The sequence below is a fragment of the Python bivittatus genome, unplaced genomic scaffold (genome assembly GCF_059951505.1).
Source record: "Python bivittatus isolate LINGU-HERP-01145 unplaced genomic scaffold, Pbiv_v1 ctg000410_np1212, whole genome shotgun sequence".
Taxonomy (NCBI): Eukaryota; Metazoa; Chordata; class Lepidosauria; order Squamata; family Pythonidae; genus Python; species Python bivittatus.
The window spans coordinates 8,575,003-8,592,148 of record NW_028277067.1 but is presented as its reverse complement, the minus strand read 5'-3'; the positions used below and the strand labels follow the sequence as shown (position 1 = coordinate 8,592,148).

Below are 17,146 nucleotides of genomic sequence, written 5' to 3'. Positions count from 1 at the left end.
TACTCCTGTGTTGGAAGCCCAGGAAACGTTCAGATGCGGCGTCATTCAACTCCTGTTTCATTGGACTGTAATGGATGGGGATGATGGGAGTCATACTACATCCAAATACAGTGCTGTAGAATTGGAGAGCGCCTGGTTGGAGCGAGTGCCCGATATGGACCAATGTTATGCTCTTATCTTGTATTGCATATAGAGGGAAGGTGGATTAGAGTTTGAAGCAGACATTAGGTAACAGTAAACATTTAACTTTTAAAAAGTCCACTTTGGGAGTGATGTACCTCCCCCAAGTACTTCTTAAAAATCTGGCATTTCCTGATTAATGTAAGATATAATATAAAATATGTTGATTTTTGTCACTACCTTAAATTTGTTTATAATTCATATACATATGTTGCACTGCCTGCCTTATGAAACAGCCTTCCCCCTAAGATCTGGAGGACCCTTACCCATAGCCTACTGGAAGGCTGTGAAGACCTGACTCTTCCCCAGGCTTTGGGCTGGGATGTTAGTTGAGCCAAATATAGGTGCAGCTGTGTGGTGACCACCTCTGCTATTGTTTATGGTTATTTTTAACTTATTTGGATTTGTGTTTTGAGGGGGGGGATATATATATATATATATATATAGAGAGAGAGAGAGAGAGAGAGAGAATTAGCTGATCAGGGCTATGTATTTAAGATGGGCAGCCATATTAATAAATAAATAATACTTATCTCGAGAAGGGTGACATTTGAGGGCTTCTAAGCATAGAGCCCCCCTCCCTGAATATATATAGTTTTTTTTCTCCAGTTGCAAAGTGCGTCTCTGTGTTTAGGGTCCTTAATAGAAAATAAGAGTGTGCCCCTCTCTTTACTCCCATGCTATCCAATAATGTATTTTAAATTGCAATACTATCCCTATTTAATTGCAGGTAGATTACAAGAAAGCTTTTAGAATGGTATGTTTTAATCAGTTCACCAACACAGGAACATTTATATCACACTTACCAACTCTTGTGAATGGCCACTGTCAATAGGCAATTCTGTATTTCATGTTCTACTTACCTTACTGCTTATGCTGCCACCCATCCTATCAAAGATATACATACTTGCTTTCCATGGTAATGCTGCATGGATCTGATAAAACTAGACTGAAATTCATAAATACTTATGCGATAAAAAAGTATAGTTCTTCAGTTATCAGCAGGACTATTATGTTTAATTCAACAGACTAACACTAGCCCTCTGGATACTATTAATCCTGCAAATATTAGGGGGAAAAATTAGGTGGTGCCAATAGTTTATCAAGTAATCATGATTTAAGAATGACTAACATATTTCACTCACTTCTTCATCTTACCACATACACCCACAAACACGTGTGTGTGTATACTGCTACAGTGTCCTATTTGTATTTGGTGCAATTGAATTGTATTTAGTAATTAACTGTCACTCATTGAATCATTGATTTGCCATATTTAAGGGGCCTCTCTTCAATATATGTCTTCTGAGAATATGTAATGAAACAAAATCAGTAGAAGTCCAACCTAAAGGATTTCCCTTTGCTTAGTGAAGCAAGTGCTAAGTGAAAAATTAGATAATTTGACCTTGTAGACGTTTTATATTTAATATAAAAGACTTGGGTGAATAATAAGGCCTTCAACTGGCATTGAAAAGATGATAAAGAAACTGAAAAGACTCTGGTGGAGTGGGGTGGGGTTATTATTCCATAGGAGGGTTGTCACCAGGCCTTTTTCTTACCTCCCTGTCATTTTATTTGTTGGAGCATATGGAGCAGAGCTCCTGAGGAAGAACTGGGTAGGAGGCGGTCTTTCCGTTAAGATCGTCCTAAGCTGTGATATTAAAAGTGCACAACCTGAAGCCTAAGACTCTGTGTGGCTCATGAAAGTCCGGAATCCTTCCAGTTGTCCTTTTTAATTACATGTTTAAGTATGTGATTATATTTAAATTTTGGGCTGGCCTGACCCACTTTCTATAATATCCAAGCATGCCAGTCACTGACAAAGACACTCGCATGCAGCTGTTGGGTTTGTTCCTCATATTGTATGCACACCCCTGTGCACATCTTCCACTGTTGGGGCTCCATCTTCCCACATTGCTACCTAGTGTTCCATCCAACTAGCCTACTGGAGGGTGCAAAAAACTGGCCACAGTTGCTGTCCCACTCACTATCCTCATTCTTCTCTCACTAATTTGCTTTCCATGGCAAGAGGAGAATGTTTAAAAGCCATCAGCTGGACACTCTACAGGAGGAGCAGCAACTCCCCTTTTTGAGCAGCTGGGGTGGAGAAAGGATGTGATAAGGCACCATGTTGCCTTGCCTGCAAGAGGATGGGAGAAGTCTCTGAAGATGAAAGGCAGAAGTTCTCATCAATGGGAAACGCTGCAAAACGGCAGCATTTCTCTGAAAAGGAGTTGGATTGATAATGATTTGGCTTAGCTTCCTAAATTGCACCCAAGACCTATGAACTAGTCTGGAACTTGACTGAAAGCAACTATGATGGATAGAGCACTGGAATAATTGAAAAAATGCCTTTATTCTTTATATCTGGGATCTCTATCATGGTTCCTATGGGCATTGGTGTGCCCATGGACTCTTAGTAATCACCTTCCAGGTTTCATGATCCACCTAACTTTGTTAGTTTTGTGTTCGGCCATCTGAACAGGACAAATAGTTTGTGGGTGGTCAAACGTTCCCTTCCCCCCATGTCAACTACAGCACCAATGACATGCTCTCAAAATTCTAGATGTGCCCACTAGCCAAAAAGGTTGGACATTCCTGCCTTATATCTTTCTTAAGGTCTTATGGGAGCTGAGAAATAGCCCTTGTTTCCTTTTGTTGATTTGTATGTAGTAGACAATAAATAATAATAAAATAAAATAACATGCATATTAAAGCTTGCTTGCCTTGAAGGAGACTGGATTTAATCCATATTTATTTCCATGTAGTTGCTGAATGCTTTTCACACATATATTTGATTTTGTAATCCAATCTAAAAATAAAGTTTATTCATGTAAAATATTTATAGATCTTTTTTAGGATGAATTCTCCCTCTTTTAAGAATAATAGAAAAATGGGCTGGTGACTTGTTATTTATTTGAAAGTAATTTAAACCATAGACCATCTTTGGCAGTGTTCTCCTGACACACCAGTGGTTATTTGAACAATGGTCTATTCAGTTAATTCAGTGTTCTTGCTTTGGAGGACACACAGGGCCATAAACTGACCACATGAACTTTTTAATCCAACATGCTAGACTAAAATACGATTGAGTCAATCATGGATTAGTGTGCCCTGTGAATGCAGCCATTATCTCTAAAAACAAACGCAAGTCACAAGGACCAGTAGATCTGGAGCTAGTAGGAGGCCACTGAGAGAATGCCACAGGAGTCTCATGTTTTTGAGTGCAACAGATCAGTCTGTTATAGTTCTCTCTCTGTTACACAAGTGCACACACACAAACTCACAAAGAGAGACAGAGTCCTTTCTCTCTTAGAGTTCAGCTCAACTTCTGGTGATTAGCCGTTCGACATCTGTATAGTTGTCTCCCGTCAAAAGATTGGCGTTTCCAATTCTGTGGCCCTCATTGGTGCTATTTTGCAAGTGACCTGCAGAGGTCGTTTCAGGGCAAGGAAAACAGATCTTTGCTCCTGTTAGCTTCAGAATAGAAGAAGTTCAGCTTGCCTACCACACCCTCTGCCCTAAAAACTGTTATCCCTGATCTAAGGTACAGAAACTGTTTCAGAGTATTCCCTGGGAGCTGAACAAGCCTCTGTAGGGCCAGAGGTAATGTTTATTCTGGTTTACAGCACAGAACAGACTACAAATAATGACACTGAATGGATTATACATACCGATAGAATTAATTCAAGCAATGATACGTTTATGTTTGCTGCAGTTTCTAATTTTTGGCCCTTCTGTTTATGTATGTATGTATGTAAATATATATTTGGGTCTTTTTTTTCTGACTAAAGCAGTTTTTTTTTTTTTTTAAGAAAGGTGTTGACATTGTCTATACCTTTGGAAAAATACTGATGGATAAGGTCATAACCAGCTGTTGGCATCACGTAACCACAATGTCTGTTCTCTGGGGTAGGTGATGAAATGAAATGCCCCTTCAGGTCTTATTAGGAAGAAAGCAGGCCAGTGTTGCCAAGGTAAAGGCAACTGTGCTTCTGGTTGCTAGGCGATATGGGTCCCATCCTGGCAACAGGGTTGAATCCCAGGAAAGAACTAATCAAGGGGATCTGTATAACAGACAGAAGGAACGTGGTTGTAACGGGACATCTAACTGGCACCTCCCCCTCTTCCACCCTGGTCTCTATAGATCTTGACAGTGACCATCAAAGCAGTGGCAACAGTTGCCATAGCAACACACATACTGTCTTAGATGCTCAGCTGTGCAGGACTACAGTGGTACTAGGACAAAGAAGAAGAATAAATGTGATATTGGGAATTTTTAAAATCAGAATCTCCTGGTCCTTTCTTCAACAGAGGTAAACCTGAAACTTATATCTTGTGATTTCCTGATGGACCTCACCATACCACCATATAAAGGGGGCATAAAAGGAATCAAGAAATAATCAGAGGCTCCTCTGCTTTGAAACTGGCAAAGGCAGCCTTTTGCCTCCAGATCACCAGCTTTCAGGTCTTGACTCAGAGCTGGAGTCTGTTTACAGTATTCTGGTATGTAAACATATCTGTACACATGCTCTCAATGGGAGACAGCCACACACATGCAGACCTATTTTGAGGTTATCGTGTATAGGGGATTCAGCACCCTGGTTGTGGCATATTAGTAATAATGCTGATGTTTCTTTTGTACACTGAACACTTAACAAGCACAGAGTCAGTTTCCTTCAGATACTGTCAGCTCCCATTTAGGATTTAGGACACAGAGTGTATATGCCATTATAAATTCCTTCTGATCAGGTGTGAACCTCAGCACCTTTTGGTGGAAAAAAATGTGTCTCTAGCATATCTCATTCCTGGAGTCTGGCTCACTGACATGGTTCATACATTGCATGAAGCCAGAATGATTTTTTTGTTGTTGTTTATTTGGTTGGTTGGTTTAGCACAATATATGATTCCAGCAATCTTGATTTCTCCATAGTTCATGGTTTGTTATTTGTTTTTGTGCATTCCAAGTCCAGTAGTTGCAAAGTTAACATATCCAGAAGCAGTAGAGAGAAAAAGTCCCTCCCATTTAAAACTCAATTTTTATTAACCCATGGAGAAATGAAGAGGTTCATGCCACAGGTGTTGTTAGATTTAAGAAGAATGTATCAACTCTTTTGAAGGAGCCATGGAAGGAACCCCTTCAAATGCTGGTTGGCCCTGATAGCATCTGGCAAGCCAAAGACTCCCTTGCTTTGAAAAAACTTCATGATCCCTTGAAAAGTGCAACTGAAATCTTTGCAGTGCTTGTCCTAGGTAAATGCATTTAGGATTATGATGCCATAGCACTTCAGCAGAAGGTAGAATCAAATGATTGGGGAGGAGATAGTGGGGTCTTTTCTAGGCTTTCAAAATGAATTTGGGATAAGTAGCCCTTTCTAAAGTTTACTCAAACATTTAGCCATACAAGAGTGCAACTGTACATCAGAAGATGTCAAACTTGATTCACTGTATGTCAATTAGGTCTTCTGTCTGCCTTCCTCCGGTGGTGGGAGTAAGGAGAATGGAAACTGTAACTGAACAGATCTTGGAGGAGACTGGGTTATTGTACATTGCTTGGCTGGAGGGACTATTTTATCTTTTTTTTCCACCTGAAATATCAAAAGCTAAGGGGGGGAGGTGGAGGCTGTGTAAAGAAGAGTAAACAAACATACTTATCCTTTCCCTTCCAAAAATGGTAACATGCAAATTAACTGGATTTACAAACATAGGTATGCATCTCACTGTGCCCATCTTTCTAATGTCTTTCTGATTTTTTTTAAAGAAAGAGAATGGAGAGGACAGAATATATAATGAGTGGTCCAATACTTCCCTGGTGGTATCTAAAACCTCAGGATAATTCTGATTTGTAGAATTTATCTTTCTCCCAAATAATCTAATTCTTTCTTAGGCCGAAACCTACATTTAAGCTGTTCTACTTCCAATTTGAGGTGTGGGGGAGTCACATCACCAAATATTCCTCTATAAAAAGCAAGATCCTTCCATATAGTAAGGCTCAAAGAGTCTCCTTGTCTTGCTAATTTTCTACATGAAACATGAAAGTCTGAGATGATCACCCAAGATTATTGTATTGCTTCAGTAAATTCTGCCCCAAATTTAAGATCTAGAGTTGGAAAAATAATTCTGGGCATCTTTACCTTGCAGGGGATTTACTTCTGTTAACATTTACACAATTGACATATAAAAGGCAATGGAGTCAGGATTTTGAAATATGTAGGAGAACATAAATTGCCTAGTTCAGAGACTTACCCACAGCATGTAATGATGGCTTTTCACATTAACTGTTACTTAGTTTAGTTCTATATTATTTTAGGGGCATTTTTCATGGGATAAGCCCACTTGCTCATTAAAATATGCAAAATAAGCTCTTTAGGATTCCTTTTCTCAGCCTCTCTTGGTAAAAGAGCTGGGTGGGGTGGGGTGGCGGGGTTGTAGTACAGGGTTTTCCTGATGTGGCTTCATGACTATACAATTCACCAAGAGAACTGAAATTCTGAAGTATGAGACCACAAAGGAATTCCTGGCTTGAGTTACCTCTGTAGCAATACCTTGATCTTGCCTTGAGCAGGAAAAGATCCTGGAAATAACAGTGCACAAAATGTTTCAAATTCCAAATGTGCATTGTGGGTTCAAGACAGTCATTTTGCATTTGAAGCAGGCTGACTAATCATTCCGAAAGTGTTTGAAACAGTTTGAAACAACTCTTTAGATTTAAAACACTTCAAAGCTGGTTAAAACAGCTAATTTCAAACACAAGCAACAGTTTCAAACATAAAATGAAATATTTCAGTTTCAAAGAAGTTGTCCATAGAAATAAAAAGTATGATTTACTCATATCTGGTCATTTAGAAATAAAGAGTATTATCTACTAATATCTGGTTGATGCTACTAGAGGCATAGTTACAGAAATCAGCTGAAACATTGGCCAGCCTCTTTCTGCCTCCTTGAAAGCTGCTCCGTACCACATTTGCAAATATTGGCTGGGTTCATAAAATATGTAAGATAGTGGTTGGCTTCTAACTACATACTGAACTACAAAATGCCCAATCCCACTTTAGTCTAGCATGTTGTACAAAGACACTCATTCAGTCCAGCAAGGAGTTCATGGTCTACAAATGTGGCCCAACAACAGTTCTCAGTATTCATATCCCAGCCAGCAGAACAGGAATATAGGGAGCAAAGTTTGGCAACATCCAGATGGCTCTAAATTTCCCATTCCTAACAAGGCTTTCCTATGTAAGGGGACCTCCAACAATTTTGTTAAAATAGTTTGCCTTTTTCAGGAAATGCTTTTTGCTATTCAGTGAGATCTTATAGCATTTAATATATACAATGTTTATGTAGTGCTCTTAGAGAGTTTACAGTCAAATATCTTGTGATGCCTTATGACAACACTAAAAAAAGGTCAGTTTTACAATGCCCATATTATTAATTCGGGGCAGAGGTTGAGAGAAGCAGCAGTTGTGAAGTTAAACCTCAACCTTCTACATCATAATGTAGGATATAATGCCATGTTAACATCTGATCAAGTTAGCCTCTATTTTTCTCTTTTAAAACTTACTGTGTTCAGATTTTTGCAAAGAACTGGCCACATTGTTTATCTGATAGGGAGTTGCTTTCAACATTTCTGAAAACAAGCCCCGCATGAATAAGAATTAAATGTAACAGAAATGAGTTGCAATCGAGTCTCATGGGAAGTATCATAGGGAGATGTGATGCTGGCCTGTTCATAGGCATTAGTAGTTATAGTTCACATATGCCAACTCACATATGGATCTTCTAAAAGCAGATTCATGTGTAGGGTTTTGAGTGGGTAGGCTCAGTAAAACAGATTGCCATTATGTTTTCCAAAATGGAGTCACCAGTACCTGCTTTTGTCCTCAGAACTATATGGGATACGTTGTCTTGATGAAAAAGGCAATGCCATTTGTGTGCAAGTGTGTACTGATTTCACCACTGAGCAGCCTTAAGGGCAACTCCTTTTCTAGAATTATACTCTTGTGTCAGAGAGAATGCGAGCAAGCTCTATCTCTGGCATCTTTTGGCTTAGAAAGAGCACCTGGATTTGTAGTTAGAATGCGATGAGCTGTCAAAATATATTAGATCCTATGTAGGGGGAAAGAGACTGACTTTCCCTAATTAACTATTCATTCTCTCCAGAGTGGAAAAAAAATTGGGGCCAATTTCCCAGAATGCCTTACTCAGTAGGTTATCCTTCTTTCAACAGTTGCATTCATGAGTTGAAAAAAGAAAATCAATTATAATTGCCAGAATTTCAGGGAAAGTTCACATACCCTCACTTGTACCTTTTTTACAACATTAACAGAAGAAAAAAAAGAAAAGAAAAGGGGGGACACCCAAAAAATAATTTAATAGAAAAAACCTTTGGCTCTTATAGCAGGATTGGAAACACATACACATGTGCTCATGTATAGCAGATGTAGCAAAGATCTCAGTACTGACGTTTTTTGGGGAGGGAATGACAAACTCAAGAAATGAATCTGACCAACAAAAACATCTCTAGCAATTGATCCTCATTTGAATCCACTTGGAGAAGTAACTCTACCCTGAAATGACTTGCGGCTTCAGGGAGTGATTTTGAGGTACTATCCAGGGTAGCAGTGGTGGCATTGCTGATTCATAGAGTATAATCCATTGGAAGTTCTTCCATCCAAACCTCATCAAAATGAATGTTGACTGCTCTAGTGTTCATCTTGTACAACTCACATTAGTTTCAATGAGGCTTGCACAGATAAATTTCCTGGTGGGTTATGTGACATGTTAAATAGAAAAGTGGAGGTCCCATTTAGATTCTCACTGCTTTGCATTGGTCCTATAGCCCCTTAATTCACATATGTGCAACAGTATGTGTATGTACTGTATGTTGCAACATGTCCATTGACCAATGATGTTAGACTGAAGGGTTTGAGGGTAATGAGAGTATAACCATTCTGAATCTGGCAACACCATTCATAACATTACTGCCTTCAAAATGCATCTATAATATTTATGAGCCAATGGTTATATAACTGTTGTTTAAAAGTACCTTGAAAACCAAAATGTTTCAGCTGTCATGTGAATAATGTCCTTTTCCAAAGGAATTACTTTCAAAAAGAAATACGGTAGTAATAACAATATATGCATTTTAAAAAACAGGAAGTTGGTGCTGGTGGCTGTGGAGTCCTGTGCACCAAATATCCTAAGGGAAGAAGTTGTGGCAAAAGGCTCCTTGGCATCAGTGAAAGCTTTCCGGACTAGAGCAGAAATAAAAGTTTGTTGGTGGACAGCCTTGTCCTGAACAGGTGGGGAAAGAGTTTTTTGGGGAAAGAGAGGTGACAGGACATAACATGGGTGAGCTTGAAAGAGGAGAAGTCATATTAGTTGTCTGCCCAGAGTGGGGATCACCAGGTTCCTTGTCAGCCTCAGGTTGGTCCATGGGACTTACAGAACCATGAGAGGTGGATCCTCTCCTCTCCTGGAGATCCTCTTCCATGTCCTGGGAGGCAGTGGAAGGCAGGGAGCTGGTGAAGGCAGAAAAGTCCAGGCTTGAGGATGCTGGAAGGCTGGGGAGCATAGGCAAGGAGGAGGCCAGAAGGCTATGGGGTGGCAGGGATACTGAGGTCCGAGATGAAGGCAACCTGCTGACAGGAGACAAGGAAGGCGAGGTCTGCTCACAGCTGTGAAGACAGACTGAGGTAGGGTTGGAGGAAGACTGAGTGGCAAGCTGGCCCTGAAGAAGGCTCATGAGATGCTGTAACTCTTGGCTGAGTTGGGAAACTTCCCGGTTCAGGTTGTTAATCTGTAGGGAGGTGAGAAAAATAAACAGAAAAGGAACACCACCTAGAATTTTTTGGGAAATGGCATCTAGCCTTCTTACAATATTGGAATGACTATTTCCATGCAGCATACAGTGGAAGATAACTTGTATATTGAGGGTAGAAATTATTCTTCACTGATGCACTGCAGCAGTTCTGCAATCTATTGTGAGCTTACACGTTCATCTCGAGTCAAAGAGGGAAGGCTCCTTCCCAGCTTAGCCACATGATTGTGCTAAGCCCTTTATTTCTCATCCTCAGTTTCTTCCTTCTTGATCAGTGAAAAGGAGCAACTGCAGCTGATCTTAGGAGTAAGGGTAACTACTTCAAAAGCAGAGAAAAATTACACTAGTGATCCAATCCTATGATTCCTTTCTGGATAAATTACAATTTTATTTTGTTCTCCTATGTTTCTTACAGTGCATCTAGGTCTTACCTCCTGTCATATCCTGACAAATGTGAAATTTTACTTATTCATACTTACATATACAGAAACACATCTCTGTGTATTCACTTAATAGTATAATATCAATAGGTAGTGTTCTAGTACTGTATTTTACTCCTGAAGTATTTTTATTAATTAATTTAGTCATTTACTCACTTAGGTTCTATTTCTAATATCCTGCTATCCATAATTATTGTATTGTACTGCAACAAATGTCATATGCAGTCCTGTTGACATCTGAGAAATGTTTCAGATCTTAAGGCATTTTACTGTCCTTCTAGTTAAACTTCCTTCCCTATGTTGTGGCTTCCTGCACTTTGTTTTTTTACTCTTTTATGACGACAGTTTAATTTGCTAGTTAGTGACTATAATAAAGTTAATCATCTATAGGTATTTGGTTCGTCCTCCAACCTACTTTCTTTAACAGGTTTCAGTGGGAGGCAGATTTGATCAGTTGTCTTCCTTTCCTTCCTCTCGTGGTCAAACCCAACCCACATAGCATCCCGATCCATTTTAGCCAAAGGCCCTATCTTGAAATTAAAATGTAGTATAATGGCTAACAGAATACTATACTGTAAAAGCAAGTACCTCTGAGCATGTATCAGGGGCCCTTTCCATACTCAACCAGTCATCAGTTAATCTCCCCACAAAGTGGGGTTTCTTTCCAAAACAAACGACAGGTTTTCCATATATAACTGTTCAAAAATTAAATACTGCCTTCACCTCCTATTGCTTGATGATATTTGAAGATGGCAGTGTAATCAATTGAGAGGGACAAACTTTAAAATAACAGCTGATGATATTAAGGCCTTAGATCTAATCAGTTCACACAACTCCTCTCACTATTAGGGATGCTGAATGCATAAAAAATGGTCTCCCTTATTTTGCCAGCTGCACCTGACTATCCTCTGCAACAGCTCAGTGCATAGGGGATAGGGAAAGCACCAACTGAGAGAAAGAAATGGGGTGCCATGAGGCTATTAGTACCAATGGCAATCCTCATGTTCAAAGTCCAATAAAGGACTCGCATTTTAAAGTGAGTCACATTTTAAGGTTATGTGATTATAGAACTCTAGACCTGGATTTCTATTTATGTCATGCTCTGTTCTGATGTCTGTAAGACAATTATGGACAAAGGAACCCACAGGAAGGAATCTTAGGAAGGGAGGCCTGGTGGGGAAAGGCTACCATAGCTGGGTTCCTCCATAGAATGGAGGAGAAGAACACAAAGCAACTCAGAAAGATGATGGGGGGAAAAAGGAATGGGCAGGCTCTGTTGCTAGGTAATTGTCACTGAATTTAAATTTTAAATTAAATTTTAATTTAAACCCTTACACCCACAGTCAGAAACGCCAACACAGGGGCTGCACATGCAACTTACACTCTCATCTTTCTTCATCCTGCCAGGGCAGAAACAAATGCAACTGAGCCAAAAAACAAGCATTGGACACGAGGAATAATCTTTGGGGAGCATTTATCTTTTCCACAGCTTCAGGCATGGAGTGAGTGGGAAGGAGGAGGAAGGACCTCAGATCAGGGCCTGCCTTGCCGTTAGAGAGGAGGAGGCAACTGTCTCAGGTAACAGATGCTGAGAAGCAACAGTGGCAAAATCTGCTTGGTTTGCTTGGTTTATTGGCCGTCCCTGTTGGAGCAGTGATCTAACTGGCTCTTGGCTTGCCCTTCTCTGTTCAGCTGACCTACTATACTCCAGTTGGTGGAACTTGCTCTCGTATCACTAAGATTAAGGCAGATTTTATTTATTAAATTTCTCCCCGCCCATCTCCCCGCAATGGGGGACTCTCATCTAATTCCTCAGATGGTAAGAGAAATGCACTTTGCACATATTCAGAGGTATTTTCATTTCACACGTAACTCTGTACTTTCTACAGCCAAGCTCTGACACAACAAAGAGATGCTATGAGGGAGCTCTAGCGCGTCTCTCCGCAAAGTAAGCCTTGTGTCATACCTCTTGATTCAGCCTTCTGATGTTCTGCTTTACCTCGTCAGTTTCTGTAGCTAATACAGGATTGGCTGGTTCTGTCCCTGTGAGAAAATCCAAGGGAATGGGCAATGTGAGTAAAAATATCCATAGGCTGGTTTCTAAGCTATCCCCAATACCAGGTTCATACTAAGGTGGCCAATTATGTATTGCTAAAAAAGAAATACATAAGCCAAACAAGAAAACCAAAAGGTGGCGGGGGGGGGGTGTCAGATATATATACTGAAATACGACATATCTCCTCATAGTGCAAAATACTATGCCCCACTGGCCCATGTGTCTGCTTTGTTTGCTGTCCAGATGACTGCTGATAGACAACTTCAAGGTTCTTCCTGCTGCTCTTCCTTATGATCATTCTTAAACTGGACTTGAATTGGGCATATCTCAAAGCGGCCAGCTTTGAACAAAGAACTAAAATAGATCCCTGGGTTTCCTTCTTTATACTAAAGAAGGCCCTCTAAACATGGGTTGTATATTATATTACAATTCTGTTCTAATTCCTTTTTTAATAAAAAATGATGCACCGAAAAAAACATAAGGCTTACACAGGAGGTAAGCCTATTTTTTTGGATGGCATCACGTCAGCTTTGGAAGGGATTTACAGGAATGGAAATTCCTGTATACAAAATCTAAATCTCTGTGCAGAGAAGAGAATGTTACAGAGCCAGTTTCTCTTCTGACGGAGAACCGGGTAGGATAGAGATAGAAAGGCTTTTGGTCGTGCGAGCCTCCTCCTGCAGCAAAAAGTGGTACAGGCTGGACAGAAGATCAAGTCTTTGCAAAGAAAAGCTGGATTCCATAACCCCCATGTACATTATGTCAAGCAAGTCAATCTGCATCCCTTGATTTCTCTTCTTTAATGGGGAGGAGTCAAGATAGTGCTGGCTGGGGACTCATAGCAGTAGAAGTCCAACATGTTTAGAGGGCACCAAATTAGAGGAAAGCAAATTTAGCTTATAGTGATTTATTATTATTTATATTCTTATTTGTCCTGGTAGGAAATGCTAGGCTAACTTGGCATTATATTCTATTTTATAGGGGATAAACTTCTGCCTGATGACTTCTATTTCAAGAGCAATTTAATCTAAATTCCATTTAAAGATAAAAAACCTAGAAAAGAGAACAGAACTGTTGAAGTTGCCCATCAATAGTAAAGACCTAGACCACAGACTGAATATAAACACATCGATCACATGTTCTTGTTTTCCTTATTATGCACTGTAGTTCAGCTTAAATTATTTCTCATTGCAAATTGGTATACTCTTTTGGCATTTCCATTTATTTATTCTGCAATTTCTTGGAACTGACTAAAGATATAAAGAGTTCAACAAAGCTAGTCAAGAGTCCAACAATACTAGTCTGCAAAGTAGCATCCCCAAAGTAAAGAACATAAATAATGTATCCTTGCACACCCCCACCAGACAGTTGTGAAACAGACTTCAGACTACTTTATTAGCTATTTTCAAGCTAATTGATAGGGTAATTCCTATCAATTAGCTCTACCCATCAAGGCTCATTTAAACATGAAAACCACCAGTACCATTCAGCCATTGAAAAGACATTGCTCAAGCTTCTTGAGTTCCAACTGATTTCTAATTCTAAAAATGTCAATGGCCTGTTAGTGCCGATTAGCAAGCAGACTATATAACAGAAGTCATCTGACAACATTGCCCGCTGCAGTTACGGTTGTTATTTTTGTATTTCATTTAATAGTAGCAATTTAGGAAGCCAATATAAGATCAGAAGGGCTACAAGAATGAAATCATTCATTAAAGCTTTTTCACACCAAAATGTAACAACAGTGATATATGAGATTTTCCCTGGTCAGCTATTTAAATTAAAAGAGTCCTGGGACTTGGGACTTGACATAACTTTCACAAAGAATCAGATAGGAGGGCAAGATCGAAAAACCAGTGCAGTATTCAAATGATGGGGAAGAACATAGGTAGCATCCTTTTCTCCAAATTTTCTCAAAATTCACAAATATGCACACCCTACTCTGAGGATTCTTTAGGACAGCACAAACAATCAGAAAATGTGCCCCTAAGTAAAAACCATAATCACAAGATGAGGGTAAAAAATACATTAAACACTATAAAAACAACTAAATATTATGCAAATAATAAACTCTTTTAAGTCTACTGTTTAAAATGTGTAATTTCATCCACCAGATGCCTTTTGATATAACTGATAGAGCAACTGATGCTGATCAAAAAGCTTTGGTGCTGAGTTCCATACATAAGAACGGAGGAGAAAGAGGACTACTTCTGGCTACTGCCACTTACAGTAACTTTGTTGAAGTCTAAATAATGGGTAAGCCTTGATGGAGGTTTATGGCTGGGGAACAGAGGATTGGGTTGTGTGATTTTTGTCAGTTTTGTTTTCTACATGATTAGTTCATTTATAATGATCATCCATGAAAGCTGTTTGGCAAGAATAGTTCTCTAATTCACATTTTATATAAGATCCAAAAGGTTTGGGTCACATATTTGCTGCCGCAGTTAATTTATACTCAGTTTCATTTGATTTTGTTTTGTAAGTATACTGACAGATATGTAGAATGTTGGCTTTCCAGCTACTCCTCATTTTTAATAGTAAGCCTAAAAGGTTTTTAGCTTGCACTAATGCATTTTTAAGCATGACTATCATTTTTCTTCCCTTTTTTGTTGTTCACAATAGCAGCAAACATAGAGAGTTAGCTGAATAAGTCAAGCACAGTTGGCTGTATATGCCTTTGGTTTCTTCCTTTCCAAACCAATGAATGTCTAGGAAGTCTTTAATTACCTATAAAGTTCTCTGTTTTGTCAGATCTGTGAAGCAATGATTCAAAATCAACCAGATTTGGGCAACCCATTGTCCATCCCACTCCATTTTTATCCCCCCAACTCCGCCTTCAAGATTCCTTGTCATAATTTGGTGGCAAATCACTGATTTTCAGTAGGATGATTTTTCACATTTGTAGGGGCTAAAATAGAAGTGTTAAAGCTGTGCTAGTTAAATGCACTTATGCCCTTATGGGCATTTAGGGCCAAGTATTTTTACCCAATACACTCCACCTCCGGTGACAATACAAGATCAGTACTATGCTTCCTGAAAACGTTGGAGGCCAAACTTTTTGAAAAACAAAAAATGCAAACCCAGCCCTGCCCCACCCCACTCTTAGTTTGCCCATACAAAGCATGGATGTTTTCAGATTTTGGGATCTTAGCATTGCTAATCAAAATGATCTATATAGACAATTTGTCTTTTTCTTCTTAGTGGATTTGGGAATGGGAGGAGTTAATTAAAAAAAAGATGAAAGATGGTTGGGCAAACATGGGAGATTTACAAAAGAAAATTACGTTTTCTGAACTAATTTAAAATTCTATGATTGAACTAGGGCAAATGCATGTTAACAGCCTAGTCCAGAAGTGTTCCATATTTAGAGGTTATTTTAACAATTAGGCTATTTTCAAAGTTATTAACTGTAGTTTCTCAGTTAGCTTCAGTTTACTTAATTGAAGACTTCCTCAGGTGTCCCCATCAGCAAAAGAAAAGACATAAGAATACAGTCAAATTGTCTGTTCACTTCTCAGCTTATTTTTAAAAAAACTGAATTTGTCTAACTTATATACTGCACAACATTTCTTCATTATACTAACACCCTGTCCTTTGTGTGCAGGTTCATATATACTATTACCCAAAGGCCAACACATTTTGAGATGCAACATTTTTTCAAAATCTGAGCCTTCCCAACATTACACTGAGCCTTCACAAGTAAACTATGGAAATATGTTTACATAAAATCAAGCTTAGAGGACTAGTTTTAATCTGATTTCTTGAAAATGAGCCATAGGGGTGCTCTTTTGAGCTCGATGGAGATAATCAATAATCTACAAGTTATTTTTTAATGAGTACTGATGGTGAATGGATGTGTAGCTTCTAATCTGTAAAGAACCTGAACAGACCCTCCCTTCAGTTGTCAAGGTTACCTGATATCGTTGGGTCCTGCACCAAACTCTGCTGGGGTTGTTCCATGTTAAAACTAAACGTTTGTGTCTCTGATGCTCCACTGTCATCTTCAATGCCATCAACAATTCTAGAGAGGTGGGAACAGGGAATCAAGCAAGAGCTATTGGACAAAAAAATAAAGCCTCTGCATTCAAAAGCTCTCTCTCTCTCTCTCTCTATGAACCAGAAGTTGAGAGTAAAGAACACAAGCCACCTTTCTCCATGTCCGGCGAGTTCCCTATGGCAACTGGTTTTCTGCTCTTGTGGACAAAATGCACATAATTGATTTGCAACCCTGATCTGCTTTGCTAATCAGATGAATAATATATTATCCAAACCTGCATAACATATAATCCACTGAGAAAAATTACCCATTCATATGAAGTTGGAAAGCAGACTTTAAATGTGGGCATGTTTACACATACTCATACACACACACACACACAGATGACAATGCTGGCCCAAGACATTTGGTACATGTGGCAGAAAATCCAAATGGCACAATCACCTTCTCCTGCTAATTAAAGTGAAGTATGACCTAAAGGACATTCTTCTACCTAATCAGGAATGAGATCAACAGGAGCTACACAGGAGCACCTAATCATCCATGGTTGATTTCAAACAGCTAAGCAAAAACAGAGGTGGTTGGTACTTGCATTGGAAACCACCAGGGTTGTGGGCTAGACTGAGAAGTCGAAAAAATATCCTTAAAGAAGACAG

The 17,146-nt window shown here is 39.2% G+C and overlaps 1 protein-coding gene across 1 annotated transcript in view; it reads right to left on the bottom strand.

Moving 5' to 3' along the window:
* Positions 1–9,412: 9,412 nt before the first annotated feature.
* KCNH4 (potassium voltage-gated channel subfamily H member 4) overlaps positions 9,413–17,146 on the bottom strand; it is a 51,571-nt gene continuing 43,837 nt past the window's right edge. Inside the window, exons 14-16 of the mRNA XM_025164568.1 lie at positions 16,408–16,514; positions 12,404–12,480; positions 9,413–9,976 (exon numbers count right to left, since the gene is read on the bottom strand). Coding sequence (XP_025020336.1) covers positions 9,413–9,976; positions 12,404–12,480; positions 16,408–16,514 — 748 coding nt within the window. The remainder of the gene's footprint in view (positions 9,977–12,403; positions 12,481–16,407; positions 16,515–17,146) is intronic.